General features: G+C 47.9%; 1 protein-coding gene across 2 annotated transcripts; it reads left to right on the forward strand.

The window, feature by feature from the left end:
* Positions 1-733: 733 nt before the first annotated feature.
* On the forward strand, positions 734-14,656 carry HMGCS2 (3-hydroxy-3-methylglutaryl-CoA synthase 2). Of its 2 annotated transcripts, XM_016223311.2 has the most exons (9): positions 734-837; positions 5,326-5,780; positions 7,899-8,024; positions 8,567-8,731; positions 10,304-10,469; positions 11,075-11,245; positions 12,232-12,338; positions 12,907-13,032; positions 14,550-14,656. In XM_016223311.2, the coding sequence occupies exons 1-9, from the start codon at positions 734-736 to the stop codon at positions 14,654-14,656; spliced, it is 1,527 nt and encodes a 508-aa protein (XP_016078797.1). The 2 variants fall into 2 exon arrangements, with proteins under 2 accessions (XP_016078797.1, XP_016078798.1); XM_016223312.2 differs by lacking the exon at positions 7,899-8,024.
* Positions 14,657-15,173: the final 517 nt, after the last annotated feature.

Raw genomic sequence — 15,173 nt, forward strand, 5'->3', positions numbered from 1 at the left:
GGTCTCGGGTTCGATTTCTGGTCAAGGGCACACACCTAGATTGCAGGTTCAATCCCTGGCCCCAGTCGGGGCAAGTGCAGTAGGCAACCAATTGATGTTTCTCACATTGACGAGTCTCTCCCTTTCCCTTCCTTTCTCTCTAAAATCTATAAAAACAAATCCCCAGGTAAGGATTAAAAAAAAAAAGAAATCTAGCAGGTTCCATACCGTTTCTGATACCAGCCCTTTGCCCGTGTGCCAATACCCACTCCCAATGACTTCAAGGGCTACTATTAAAAGATTCACTCCTTTTGGTTTTGGGGAAAAAAAATTTTTATTATGCATAATACATTAAAATAATAACAGCTAACCCCACAGAGAGCACTCTGGACTACCAAGCAAAAATAACTCGGATGAGAAGCCCGGGTCCGAGACAGGCCAGGTGGAGCTACCTTAGGGCGCGCACCCCTCAGGCTGCCGCGGGGCCGAGCCGGGAGGAATCAGAGCTGCTCACTCCTGCGCACACCCGGGCGCAGGGCGGCTGCGTACATGTTGGAGAGATGTTTTCCTTGGACTTGCCCGTGTTCTGAGACCTTTGGCCCAGTTTAGGAAGCCAACGGAGCCTCTCGATAAGCAGGGGCGTGACCTCCGGGGGCAGGAGTCTTGGGGCTCTATAAAGCCTGGCAGGGTACAGCCGGGCACATCTCCCAACCACTGTCTGCAAACTGCTGGCTTTCTGCTCGCACCCCTGAAAATGCAGAGGCTGTTGACTCCAGCGAAGAGGTTCTTGCAGCTGCAGAGAATGATGCAGGAAGCACCTGCCCTGCCTGCGCACCTCCTCCCTGCGGCCCAGCACAGGTGAGTCCCCTTGTTCCCGGGGCTGTCCAGGTCACCCTTACAGAGGTGTCCTAGAACCAGTAGGAGATGGGCAGCAGGCCGGCCACAGGGAAAAGCTCACTAGAACCCAAGTCAGAGGTGGGCAAGGCTTGTGCCCAGCCTTAGATAAGCACGGTAACCTCTCGGGGTCTGAGTTACCTCATCTCTGAACAGACAGCCCCTTCCAGCTCCAGAGCTCCGGGATCTCAAACGTCTGACACCAGCTATTTATAAATGGGGACACCTTTCATCCACCCCCACCCCCAGCTGCATGAAGCAGCGGAAATACCAGTCCCAGGGTCCGAGCATCCTCTCCACCACCGCCCCACCTTTGCCCACAGCCTCTGCCAAGGCCTTCAGGATTCTGTGCCAACAGCAGCGTTAGCAAAACCAGCAGCCTCAAGTCACTGCAGCAAGATTCCAAAAGGACTGAGGATAGCAGGTGTCTTTCTCTGCCCTCTGATTTCATGACAGGGTAAAATGAGATGTAAAGATGTGTGTGAGTGCGCGCGCGAGTGTGTGCAATCTGCTTGTGCACAGAAGCTCCTCCGCTCTCCTTTTCTGGGGAAACACTTCCTCAGTCCGGCCCGAGTGCTTGCAGTCTCCGGGAGTGGATGGTAACTCAGCCACAGCCAGCCCCCCAGCCCCCCTAGCCATCCCCTGCGCTCTAGCACCAGCTCTTTCTCTCCCACCGCTTCTACACTGCATTCCACAAACGCTGAGAAAGACCTTGATCTAGTGTCTTCCCTCGCTGGGGACCCAGGGAACCTAGGAGTACGGATGTGTGGGGCAGGTGACACTCTCTAGCCTTATTTTCCCTCGGACTCTCGGCCATTGTCCACCCCCTCCACCACCCCCATGTACAGGTGAAATGTCCTGGTTCAGAATTTCACCTGTTTGGGTATTTGCGAGGGAGGGATTGACGTGGGTTTGCTCATTTCAGTAATCAACACTTGGCCGCCCACCAAGAAACAAGCCTGAGTCCCCTCCTACCCGCCCCTCCTCCTGACGTTCTTGGTTCAAGACCTTGGCATCGTTGCCCACATTTCCCTCATTGGCGTATTCACAGCTAATCCCATTTTCCGGGGCCTGAACAAGTATTAAGAAGCTTCTCTATGGCTCTCTTTTCCTCTGTTTGTCTGTCCCCTCTAATTCAACATGCATCAGCTCCAAAGCCAACCTAAGAGCCTCTCCCATCTCGGCACGTGCTTCGCTGCCTCTAACATGAAGGAAGGCCTGTGCCCCCACCTCGTGGTCCCACCTGCTTTGCTCACGTGCCGTCTGCCTCCCCCCTTCACTCTCCACCCCAGGTGTCCTCACCTGCTCAGTCACCCCTCCTGTGGCAGCTGCCTCTCCAAGCCCCATCCAGTGCTTCAGCAGCAGAAGCCCCACTCATCCGTGAAGATCGATCTCAAGTGTAGCCCTTTCCTGAAGCCCCTCCTGAGCCCCCACCCACAGGGAGCCCACTTCCTTTGAACCCCTGTGGGATTTGTCCATGTCCCTCTCGTGGCCTCTATCCAGGTCTGACTCCTGGTTGGATTATGTGTGTAAGTGCTTATCTCCCTCCTCCCTCCCTCTGTGCGGGAGATCCACGAGGACCATGACCTCCTCTTTGCTTTGCCCACTCCCCTCACTCCGCAGCACCCCCCCCCCCCCCCCCCCCCGCACAGTGCCTGGCATCCAGCAGCTAATTTTGAAACAAAAGGGAAGGAGATGACATGAAATAAAGACATAAAAGCTTGTTGCATGTTCTTGAACCAAGTGACGCCAGATCAAAACCAGTTTTAAAGTAAAATAAGGCCCAGCTGGGTGTGGCTCAGCGGTTGAGCATCGACCTAGGATCCAGGTGATCGGGGTTCGATTCCCGGTCAGGGCACATGCCCGGGTTGCGGGCTCAATCGATGACTCTCTCATCATTGATGTTTCTATCTCTCTCTCTCCCTCTCCTTTCCTCTCTCTGAAATCAATAAAGATATAGTTAAAAAATAAATAAATAATTTAAAAAATAAATAAATAAAGTAAAATAAGACAGTTATTCCACAGAGAAAATATAAGACGTGAAGGATACTCTCATTTGTTTGTTTGTTTGTTTGTGGGGTTTTTTGTTTTCGTTAATCCTTCCCTGAGGATATATTTCCCTTTGATTTTTAGAGAGTGTAAGGGAGGGAGGGAGAGAGAGAGAGAAACACTGATATGAGAGAGACACATCCATTGGTCGCCTCTCACATGCTCCCTCACCAGGGCCTGGGATGGAACCCACAGCCAGGTACGTGCCCTTGACAGGGAATCGAACCTGAGACCCTTCAGATTGTGGGCAGATGCTCTAACCACTGAGCACGCCAGCCAGGCTGTGAAGGACACTCTTAACTCCAGTGGCCTGCTATTTCTGGAAACCTCTATATGTTAATTTTTCTTCAAGGCTCTGAAATCCCTGTCCAGAAATAGCCCCAGACAGTTAAAAAGTCACCAGGTTGCCCTTCAGCCTTAGATTTCCAACTGGGAGGAGAGGGAGGGAGGGAGCTCAGAGAAGGCAGAGTGAGAGTTGAGGGGAGAGCCAGCAGAGCAGAGGACCAAGTGCTGGCTAACCATTAGCTCCCAGGCAGGGCAGCTCCTCTGCAAATATTTGAGAGTACAAACTCCAGTTATTGGGGCGGGGGGGGCATGCTCTTGTCAGATATGGGTGAACGTATATCTCTCTGCCCCACTGTCTCGTGATCATAGGACCCACTCTGCTTTGTCCTTTGAAGTAACCCTCCTGATGGAGATGTGGGGTTACCAGAAGCCCAGAGTCCTTGGGATGATTGACTCACACACTCAATCAAGAGCTACAGTTCCTGGGGCACAGAGCTAAACGTATGTCTGTGGAGCCACCCTGTCCGTCTTCCATGGTCAGAAAGTCTGTAAGCAGATACAAGTCAAAAGGAACTTGGTGGCACTCATGAGCGTAACACACACTGGACAGTGAGAGGACAGGAGATTTCTAACACAGGACTAACTGTGTAGTTGCTCTGAGCTCCTCACTCCACCAGTGTGGTCCTTGATTTCACCCTCTGTAAAATGAAGGGTATTTCATTATGGTTTCTAAGGTTTTAATTCTAGTTTCCAACTTAGTAAATAATTAGGGAGGGACTAACCATTAGCTCTGTCATATGCCACTTGGGAGCAGGTGGGAGGTGGGCTTGGTGAGCTCTGTACTTGTGGATGGAAGGAAAGACTCCAGATTTTCAGCAGGGCCCTTAGGAGTCAGGGCTAAAGACAGGTGGGTGGGTCCAGGAAAGAAACAGACTGTCTCTTTCTTCTCCTACTGCCCTTTTCCTTATTTTCTTTCTGCTGCCACTTAGACTTGCTCTCATGCCTTCTGTATTCTCACAGCCTTTGCTCATTCCACTGTGTATTTAGCTGCAGAAACATCTGCCTCTCCCATTAGACTGTGCCCTCTTGGTGGGCACAAAGCATGTCTTGTTCACTACTGTGCATCTGGAGCCTGGCACTGTGTTGAGTGTGCTCAATAAAAACTGGGAGGCCCAGTCAGGAAAAGCAGAGAGGATGACATCAAGCAGAAAACTTCCTTAAAGGTAGAAAGACAGCAGGTATGTTCTTGTGTAGAAAAAAAATAAAGAAAAAAATATAAAGGGGAATAATGAGAGGACACATTAAAAATGAATGAATTTTTTAAAACTATGCCCTGTGGGGTTTCTAACACATGTAGCAGTAAACTATATGACAATAATAGCTCAAAGGGATGCAGAGGACAAGTGAAATTAAAGTAAGGTTTTGCACTGCTCGGAAAGTAGTAGAAATGTTAAGTTATATTATAGGCCATTTATGTATATTGTAATCACTAAGATCATGACTGAAAGAAAAAGAGGAGATAACCTGGAATAATAAACACCTGCTTAATCCAAAAAAAAAAAAAAAAAAAAAACCAAACCAAAACAACAACAAAAAACAACCAGGACAAAAGAAATAAAGAATAGATGAGGCAAATAAAAACAAATAGTGACATGGTAGACTTAATTCCAACTATATCAGTAATTACAATAAATATAACTGGATTAATTACTCCCGTAAAAGCATCAGTATTGTAGGACTTGCTAAAAAATTTTAAAGACCCAACTATATGCTGTTTAGAATAGATGCATGTGAAATATAAAGACCCTAAGAGGTTAAAAGTATAAAAGGACAGAAAAATAAATACCAGGCAAACAGTAATAAAACAACTAAGGCAGCTTCATTAACATCAGGAAAAGACACTATGACAATAATATCACACACATAAAGAGGGCATTTAAATAAGGAATAAAGGAGTCAGTTCAAGAGAAATATGTAACAATCCTAAATTTGTGTTCTTCTGATAACATAGCTTCAAAATATATTTTTAAAATGAATGAAATGATGGCTGTATTATTCTTTGAGGAAACTGGCTAGAGACCATCAGTGAGATTTTTTTTATTGTTATTTCCACTGTAGGTTTTCTACCATCCCTGCTGTCCCCGTGGCCAAAACGGATACTTGGCCAAAGGATGTGGGTATCCTTGCCATGGAGGTATATTTCCCAGCCCAATATGTGGACCAAACAGACCTGGAGAAGTATAATAATGTGGAAGCAGGGAAGTACACGGTGGGCTTGGGCCAAACCCGTATGGGCTTCTGCTCAGTCAAGGAGGACATCAACTCCCTGTGCCTGACGGTGGTGCAGCAGCTGATGGAGCGCACGAAGATCCCATGGGACTCTGTGGGCCGGCTAGAAGTTGGCACTGAGACCATCATTGACAAGTCCAAGGCTGTCAAAACAGTGCTCATGGAGCTCTTCCAGGATTCGGGCAACACTGACATTGAGGGCATAGATACCACCAATGCCTGCTATGGTGGCACTGCCTCCCTCTTTAATGCTGCCAACTGGATGGAGTCCAGCTACTGGGATGGTATGTGCTGCCAGAGGTCTTGTGTAAGAAAGGGCTGGGGTTGGAGACAGAATGTTCAGTTTTGCTTCCCCAGGTGGTTTCATCCAGGCAGGGAGGGACAAGTTATTCACACAGCTACTGCTATCATCCAACCACCACCATGATAATAACTGCTTAGACTTGCATAGCTTTGTACAGTTAATTAGGTAGCGTGTTCATATAATCTTTCATGTATCCTTACCACATCCTAGGAAGTGGGTATTATCCTGATTTATAGGTGAGAAAATGGAAGGTCTGATATCTTACCTATCATGTGTGGCACGGACAATACACTGAACCAAATCCAGTATGTTTCCCATTTCACTGTACTTGTTTCTCTAAAGCTTCTCCTAAGTGCCTGAGAGCAAGAGACTGGTGATATTGAAAGATCTAAAAAAGTTAGGTGTTAAGGGAAAGACACCGTGGTAAAAATAGGCCCAAAGAATCACTAGATATACTGTTACACAAGTATTTCCAGTCTTTCTCCCTTGCCTTGTTCCTAGAAATTATATTTGCATATTAACATTACCCTGTATCTTCCTTATGTCTTCCCTCAATTGCAAGAAAGAATCCCTCTTGTGATAGCATGAAAAGGCCCAAGGGAAACAGCGCAAGTTGAGAGTTAGGAACGTAGTTCTATCCGTAAATGTCAACAAACCCATTAACCTCTTTGAGCCTCAGCGTTCTTATTTGCCTGCCTGCTTTTGAAGAAGACACCCATGGAGGTGTGGTCAGTCAAGGCACTCAGTGTTTACTAAGTTGGAAACTAGAATTAAAACCTTAGAAACCATAATGAACATTTTGTCGAACTTACCGTTTGTTTTTAATGCTTCTAAATACATAGACATAGATGATGATATAGATATAGACAGATATAGATATAGATAGATGTAGATATAGATATAGACAAAGATATAGACATATATAGATACATAGATGGTAGGTAGGTAGATAGATGATAAATACATAGACTAGATAGATAGATAGATAGATAGATAGATAGATAGATAGATAGATAGATAAATTGATTGATTGATTGATTTGGGGGGAAATACTTTTTTGTTGGGATTGAGTTGGAGTTGTTATAATTTTTAAGTGAAGGCTCTTGGGTTTTGATGAATTTGGGTTGGAATCCTGACTGAGTCCTTATTACTCCATCTATTCGCTCTGTGGCTCTGGACAGTGACTTAAGGCCTCAATTTCTTCATCTATAAAAAGGGGATAACTGTATGTGACATACAGGCTTATCATGAGGATTAAATTATATACAAATATGGTTCCCAAAACAGCACTGGAATAACCCCTAGGGACTTCCTTACAGGTTAGATAGAATACTAAAATTACTACCATCTCTCCTAGAAGCTCAAGTTTGGTGGGGTTTTTTTATTGGGAGAGGGGAAGGATCAGTACTATCAGATGCAAGTGGAACAAACAATAGTCAAGACAACAATTATTTATTAATAGTCTGGCTATTACAGAGGTAGGAACTATGATTCATCTACATTAATGTGGTTACTCAATATAAACCCTTTTCACAATAAAAATACTATCAGGTCGTTCCAAGCACATGGTTTAGGATCTAGTCAGAACTGGGTTTGAAGAGCAAATTCCACATTCACTAGGTGTGAGACCTTAACAGGTGACTTAATCTCTCTGGGAGGCAGGTCTTCCTCTGTCAGTGTACATGCTCTCTGCCTCATGGAATGGTTTTCAGGATTGTTTGAGAATAACTAGTGTCTAGCTAGTTTTTCAAATGTTCATTTCCCTCCCCATCCCTTGGCTTTCTATGGAAAGAAATTTCAGCCACAGAGTGCTAACAGTGACGGGTACCAACTTAAATTACCTCCCAAAGTCCCAGTTAATAAAATTGTTCATTGAATTCAGAAACAGAATTCTGAATTAATGAGCATTTTACAGTCAGAGTACTGGGGCACTGAATTTTGGCTTTGCATTTCAAATGTGTCATGATAAGTTTCATAGAACATAAGCTCCACTGCATGGGGATTTTTAGTTTTGTTTGCCAGTCTATCTCCAATACCTAAAATTGTGCCTGGCACACAGGAGGCACTCAGACTACTTGAGACTTGTCTCTCCTTACAGGTCGCTATGCATTGGTGGTCTGTGGAGACATCGCAGTGTACCCCAGTGGCAATGCTCGGCCGACAGGAGGCGCCGGAGCAGTGGCAATGCTGGTTGGGCCCGAGTCCCCCCTGGTCCTTGAGAGAGGTTTGTAGTAACCTGTGGATGCTTGGTACCAAGAGATTGTGCGTGGGGTGGCCAACTGGGTAGCTCCTGATCCCAAACTGGCATACCCACTACGCAGGGCTGAAGGATGGATTTGAGGGCATCACTTCCTTTCTAAAGGCGGGCCTGGGGAGCAGAGGGCAGGGAGAAAGGGAAGAGAGAGGGATCAGGGGGGTTTCCTCTCCTGCACCGTCACACATTGGGATAATGACGTGTGGAATAAATGGTGTTTTGGGGAGCCAAACTGGCAATTGAAGATGAAAGATGATAATTGGGTATGAAATCAAAGCCTTTCCTTTGAGATTTTTGCCATCTATTCCAGATTTTGTTAAGCCCGTATAGGTGTGGGAAGGGAAATATAAATCCCATTTCTGTAACAGCAACAATTTATTCCACTGCCTTTGAAGGCATGAGGGATGTTGAGTGGGCTCAAGCTTGGCCTGAGACCGTAATATTGTCCCATCCTCTCTGCTTGATGCGGGCTGCACTGTGCAGTCCCTGGATCCCAATGTGTGCCTTGCCAGGGCTCCGGGGAACCCACATGGAGAACGCATACGATTTCTACAAACCAGACGGGGCTTCGGAATACCCAATCGTGGACGGGAAGCTCTCCATCCAGTGCTACATACGGGCCTTGGACCAATGTTACAAGGTTTACCGTCAAAAAATTCAGAACCAGTGGAAACAAGGTATGGGGCTCGGAGGGCAGAAAGCGGGGGCCCTACGTACACGGGGCCACGAGTTTGTCCTAAAAGCTTAAGACGAGGTCTCCTCTCTCCTCTGTAAATGACCTCAAGGGAATCGTTTCATGTCCCCTTCTTCTTACCCCCTTCCCTGGGTCTATGCTCAAGTCCATGTGGAAGTCATTCAAAATCAAGCATGAAATCGCCTCTGACTTGAGCTAAATAAAGTAAACACTCTAGGTCCAAGCCACCAGCATGAAAGCAGCGGGTATTGGCCATCTGGGGAGGTACTGTAGTAAATCAGAATAACCATACCCTGCTGGGCCTCTGATTTGTTTCCGCTGAAGTCAGGGGCGATTTGGCTCCTGGTTTGTAGTTTGCCACCTTTTAAAGTCTGGTTGATGTTGAAAAAAATCTCACCTGTATTTTCAGCATACCTTTATCAGTGACTTTTCTCTGGATGGTAGTGTTATAACTTGATTTTATTTTCACCTTCAGTTTCTAAATTTTCTTCTAAAAAATATATGTACTGCTTTCATAATCAGAAAAGAAACAAATTTTATTTTAAAAATTTGCCCTGGCCGATGTGGCTCAGTTGGTTGGGTGTCATCCTGTGCACCACGAGGTCTCTGGTTCTATTTCCCGTTCAGGCTCATGCCTGGGTTGTGGGCTAGATGCCCAGTAGGGGGCGTGCAGGAGGCAGCCAAGCACTGTTTCTCTCTCTCCCTCGCCCTCTCTCTCTAAAATCAATAAAAAATATATTTTTAAAAAATCAAGAGAAACCTACTTTTTCAAAATACAAAGGGTTCTTACCTGCCTAGCCATGCTCAGATGGGCACCTGCAAAAGACAGGTTTCGATGTGGGCAAAGGCAGGTGCTGAGGCATCAGAGCATGGATGCCGGAGGGGTGGCACAAGGAGCCACTTGCCCCTTTCCACCGCAGAGGGGGAAGGCCAGCTGCCCCAGCCGCTCCCCACGGGCAAGGAGCCAGCCTGGACCTCCCTGCCTCTGCCCATCCACAGCCAAGCTGCTGTTGGCCGATCGCTGCCGCCTCTTCCAAATTCCTACGGCATCCGGATTTTACTCCATATTGTCCTATGGAATTTGAATGATGCTGCTTGGGAGAAGCACTAACCTGTCACCCGCCCTCCTGGGGGCAGAGGGTGCACTGCCCTTCTCTTCAAAGTGAGAGAAACAGCCTGAAGTGTAGAGTCAGGGACGCCGGAACCTGAATCCAAAGCCAGGCACTTTCAAGCTGTGACCTTGGGCACGTAACTCAGCTTCGTGCTTTGCAGACACGGTCTCCTCCTCTGGACGAAAGAGAAAATGATGGAACACGAGGTTGATTGGGAGGAATTAGCTTCCACAGAGGTTGGCAATAGTAGATCGGAGGAGCCTATTTGTTCCTTCCCCTCCTTTCTTTGTAATGGGCGCTTAGCGAAATGCTCGCAAGGTGAGTGAGCAACCTTAGGAGTGCTTGGGGAGGGGGGCCGGCGAGCTCAGCGCAGTCAGGTTCCGGGGCGCAGTCTCAACTGGTCCGCGGGTCGCACCACCTCCTTGTTTTCACCCGTTCTCCAGCTGGCATCGACCGGGCTTTCACTCTCGACGATTTGCAGTTCATGATCTTCCACACGCCCTTCTGCAAGCTGGTCCAGAGGTCCCTGGCTCGCCTGATGTACAATGACTTCCTGTCCGCCAGCAGCGACACTCGGGCCAGCGTCTACAAGGAGCTGGAGGCCTTCAGGTGGGTCCTTTTGCGGGGGGCCTAGAGGCTCCGAGGCGTGTGGAAGGAGGGGGTTCCTCAAGCCTCGGGCCTGGGCCGCCAGCCACTCCTGTGGGGGGAAGGACAGTCCTCCAGAAGCGACACCGAGTCTTAGCTGGGTTATTGGGTTCCTGTCCACATAGGGTCCTCCACCTTTCACCTCAGGGAGCGCAGGGATGAGCCAGGACCTCTGCATCAAGTGACTAGGAGAAGCTTCAGAGAAAAGGGGGCAAGAGGGGACGGCTACATCATTTGGCTGATAAACATCCGATGGTGTCAGGCACCATAAAACTCGAGGGTCACAGACACAAGTGGGACTCGTTGGTCTCTGCCTAGCGGCCCTCACAGTCTATACAGACAGAAACACCTAGAAGCAAATAATCTCAGAACAGGACAGCAGCTCGGCGAGTGTCTGGTCTCACTCTCACTCGCCATGGACTCCATTAATGTCTTGCTTGTTGCCTCAGTTTCCCCATATAATAAAAAACACGCGCCCAAAAGTCTTCCCCCCGGAGGCATCCCTTTCCCCAGCCGCCCCCCTCCCGTCCCCGGCCTCTCACCGGCCCGTTCCTCTGGCTGCCTCACAGAGGGCTGAAGCTGGAGGACACCTACATCAACAAAGACCTGGACAAAGCTCTGCTAAAGGCCTCTCTGGACACGTTCAACAAGAAAACCAAGGCCTCCCTTTACCTCGCCACGCACAACGGGAACACGTACACCTCGTCCCTGTATGGGTGCCTGGCCTCTCTTCTGTCCCAGTGAGTACTCCGTCTGGTCCCACCTCCTGCCCCCACCCACGGTCTGAGGGGTCAGCCAAGTTCGGGTCTTCTTCTGATTCAGAATTATTTTTAAGAAGGAAGGCAGGGAGGGAGGGAGGGAGGGAGGTGAAAGAAGCTTGTTTTAAAGGGATGTACAGAAGGGTTACTATCAGCATTAAACAGTCATCTCCAAAGCGAAGTTCATGCATTTGTCGGGGGATGTGCGAGATCTACTCAATGCAGCAAGAAAATAGAGGAACTTTTATGTATATTTCTATCTCATCCATTTAAAACCTCTATACTTAGTAAAGCATAGTGGTTATGAGGGTCTAGTTTTAGAGCCCACAACCTAGCTTCAATCTCTTTACCACTATGTGCCTCCCTTTTCCCATCTGGAAATATGTGCAACAATATGTACCTGCTTGAGTTTTGATGAGTGTTAATGTCTAAAGCAATTAGAACTGTAACGCTCTGCAGGTGCTCAAATGTTAATTGTTATTTCTATTGACATTCTATTTTGTGGGGTTTAGAAAGAAATACTTGTACTATAGCACATGCATATAATCTAGGAGATACATATATATATGTATCTAATGAAATTATTACTAATGAGGGGGGCGGAGCATTACCAGTCAACATGAGAGCCTGCAGGTAAATCCAATGGTCTGACCTTCACTCAGAGACGCCTTCAGAGCTCTCTGAACTCACCTTGTCCTCAGGGGTGGGGAGAAGCTCCTTTTATGCCCCGAAATTCTGTTATGCTCACTGTGCCTTCTGCATCTTGGATTTTAGCTGCTCCCTTCTTGGCATGTTTTTCTCCTTCTGGGGCTATCCCCAGGGTCCAAAAGTCTCTCTTTGTGTGAGTGCTGGGAACCCACTTAGAGTTGCAAGAGGTGAACTACTTTGGGTTGACAGGTTGGTTGTTTGTTAGAAGCACAGAATACAATGCTGGTGTGTTTTCTAGGTTTTGATTTCTTTCCCTGCAGGCACTCTGTCCAGGAGCTGGCAGGCTCCAGGATCGGTGCCTTCTCCTATGGCTCTGGCTTGGCGGCCAGTTTGTTTTCATTCCGCGTGTCCCAGGATGCGTCTCCAGGTGAGTCCCGTCTCCCTATCAGGCACCTCTGGTAAGATTCATCCGGTGAAAGGAACGACTTTCCGCCTCACCACCTCCGAGGCTCCCACCTTGACAGAACAATGTGATTAAGAACAAATCCCTAGAGGGATTTCAACACTGGAGAAAGTTTGTCTAATTTATATATTTGAAACTCTCCCCTGGGACAAACGTGGATGTGGGGAAGCCGGTCAAGCTGTTCCAGCAAATAGTCCAGGGGAGAGTAATGACGGTGTGGAGGCAGCTCATTAAAGAGAAGCTGGTGGGTTTGAGGTGTCCAGGAAATGTTGATTGTTTTATGACAAATGCAATAAAAGTCACCCATCTGGCACCGCGTGAGCTGTACCTTGACTGGATGAGTGCGTCTGCCCCTCTGTGTTGCTAGCATCGCGTTGGCTGGCCCTGATCACTTCTTGGCATTCTAAACCACCAGCAGCACTTTCCCCCAAGCTTCGAGCTCCCACAAAGCCTGGCTCTCGACTGGGCTGGTGATCGGTGGCAGTGACCGTGACGATGAGGCAGGTTTATCTGCCTTGCCTCTGCTTCCCAGGCTCCCCCCTGGAAAAGCTGGTGTCCAGCATGTCAGACCTGCCCAAACGCCTTGAGTCCCGGAAGCGCATGTCTCCTGAGGAGTTCACAGAAATAATGGACCAACGAGAACATTTTTTCCACAAGGGTAAGGAAAAGGCAGGAAGAGAGAAGGAGAAGGCGATTTTCTCGGGCTCTGTGGCAGCAGCTGCAAGCCAGGGGTTCGTCAGAAGTCGAGGGGAGAGTGGGCCAAGGTGACGGTGCCTCTAAGATATGCTAGGGAGAAGATCTGTTAGGGGCCAAGGGGCAAGAACTGGGTGGGGAAGCAAAAGACAGCGTTAGCCGTGGCTGGTGTGGCTTAGTTGGTTGAGTGTCATCCCGTGCACCGAGAGGTTGTGGGTTCGATTCCTGGTCAGGGCACATGCAAGGGTTTCAGACTCGATCCCCAGTAGGGGCCGTGCAGGAGGCAGGCAATGGATGTTTTTCTCTCTCCCTCTCCCTCCCTCTCTCTCTAAAAAATCAATAAAAACATATATATATATATATTTTAAAGACAGAGTTGGGAAGAGGTAGCAGGCAGCATGTGGCTCCTCAGTACAGATTGTAGCTAACCAACCAAAGCAGGGCACTAGACAGTGTAGCTCCATGGAGGCCAGATGTGCGATCTTTGGAAAAACCATCTGTCTAGCTCAGACTTTGGAGCTAGACTGCCAAACCTCAACTGACTTGTGACACTCACTAGCCCTTTATCTTTGGGAAAATTATTGAACTTTTCCCAGTGGTCTCATTTCTAAAATCATACCAATTTTGCAGGATTGCCAAACAAATTAAATAAATGAATGTGTTCAAATGAGTTCTGAACAAACTTAACTATCTCCACCCAACTGCCCTTTCTCTCCCAAACACAAAAACAAAATATGGCCCAAAAAAGCAACAGAAGAAAAGTAAACCAAAGCTAAAGGTATAACTGGGGAGACCAGATGGTGATTTTCAAACCATGGCAACTGTATTTTCTCAAGCAAACCTTGAGACACATGGTTTGCACTGTGGTCTGAAAGGGGGACAGAACCTATGGAATTGGGAATGTTCCGGAAAACCTAGATGTAGCAGTCATCGATCTTATCTGGAACAGGGAACACGGTAGAGCAAAGAAGAAAAGCAATGAAAATAAAAATAGGACCTCTGAGATGAACATTCACGGGCAAAACGCTGAAATACTACAATAAGTCAGAGCCAGAGAACTTAGGACACAGAAGTGTCTATTGGGCAACAGGAAGCTCTCGGTACGCCTCAAGCTCAGTACCATTGATAAAGGGACATGAAGATTCCAATGGAGGAGAAAGGGCACGTTTACTGCAGGAAAATGTCATACTCCTATGATAAAATTTCTAATAGCCGAGCCTTATGGACTGGAGCCTTATGGACTAGAACCTTATGGGCTAGATCCTTAGGGGCTAGATCCTTAGGGACTAGATCCTTGGGGACTAGATCTGCTCTGGTCCTTCTACTGGCCCAGTGCTCCTTTGGGTGTAGAGGTGGCCCCTCAGCCCCTTGCAGCACAGCCAGGAGAGGGTCCCCATGAAGCTATAGGTGTCCCAATTACTAGTTTCTTTTCCCCAACCGCCTATAGCTTTTTGAGTATTGCCTCTTCTGCTCGTTCCACAGTGAATTTCTCGCCCCCTGCTGACACAACCAGCCTTTTCCCAGGCACCTGGTACCTGGAGAGAGTGGATGAGCTACATCGCCGAAAGTATGCCCGGTGTCCAGTCTGAAGGGGGTGAGTGAAATTTTGCAGGGTTGGTGGCAAAGGTTTTCCTCCGGGGTACAGATGCAGGTTTGAAGACCCCTGTGCACAGCCCCACCCCGGGCAAGAAGCAGGTACAGGGGGTGGAGGTGTCCAGAACGAGACTCACTATTCAATGTCCATTTTCTGCTTCTTTAAATTCGACAGCTCCATGGAGCGGTTCCTGGGAAAAGTACGCTAGCAGAGCTTTTGCCCACAAGTCGTGTAAAACAAACTACAACCCATCCTTAGCTGGTAAATAGATCAGATTGGACACACTCACCCCATAAGCCGTGGCCCTGTAGGATGACAGCCACCTCAGTGGGTCCTTCATGCCTTCCCCTGCTGCAGTCACCGTCAAGGGCTGCGGGCTGTGGGCCAGGGGCCCTCTTTTGAAAAAGAGACTGAGAGAAGGCCTAGCCTCAGCCTCCAGCAATGTGGCAGATCTGCTGTCTCCAGATCCAGATACTTGTCTATCACTCATTATAGCTTTGTTTTTATTATTA

The sequence above is a fragment of the Miniopterus natalensis genome, chromosome 19 (assembly GCF_054644295.1).
Source record: "Miniopterus natalensis isolate mMinNat1 chromosome 19, mMinNat1.hap1, whole genome shotgun sequence".
Taxonomy (NCBI): Eukaryota; Metazoa; Chordata; class Mammalia; order Chiroptera; family Miniopteridae; genus Miniopterus; species Miniopterus natalensis.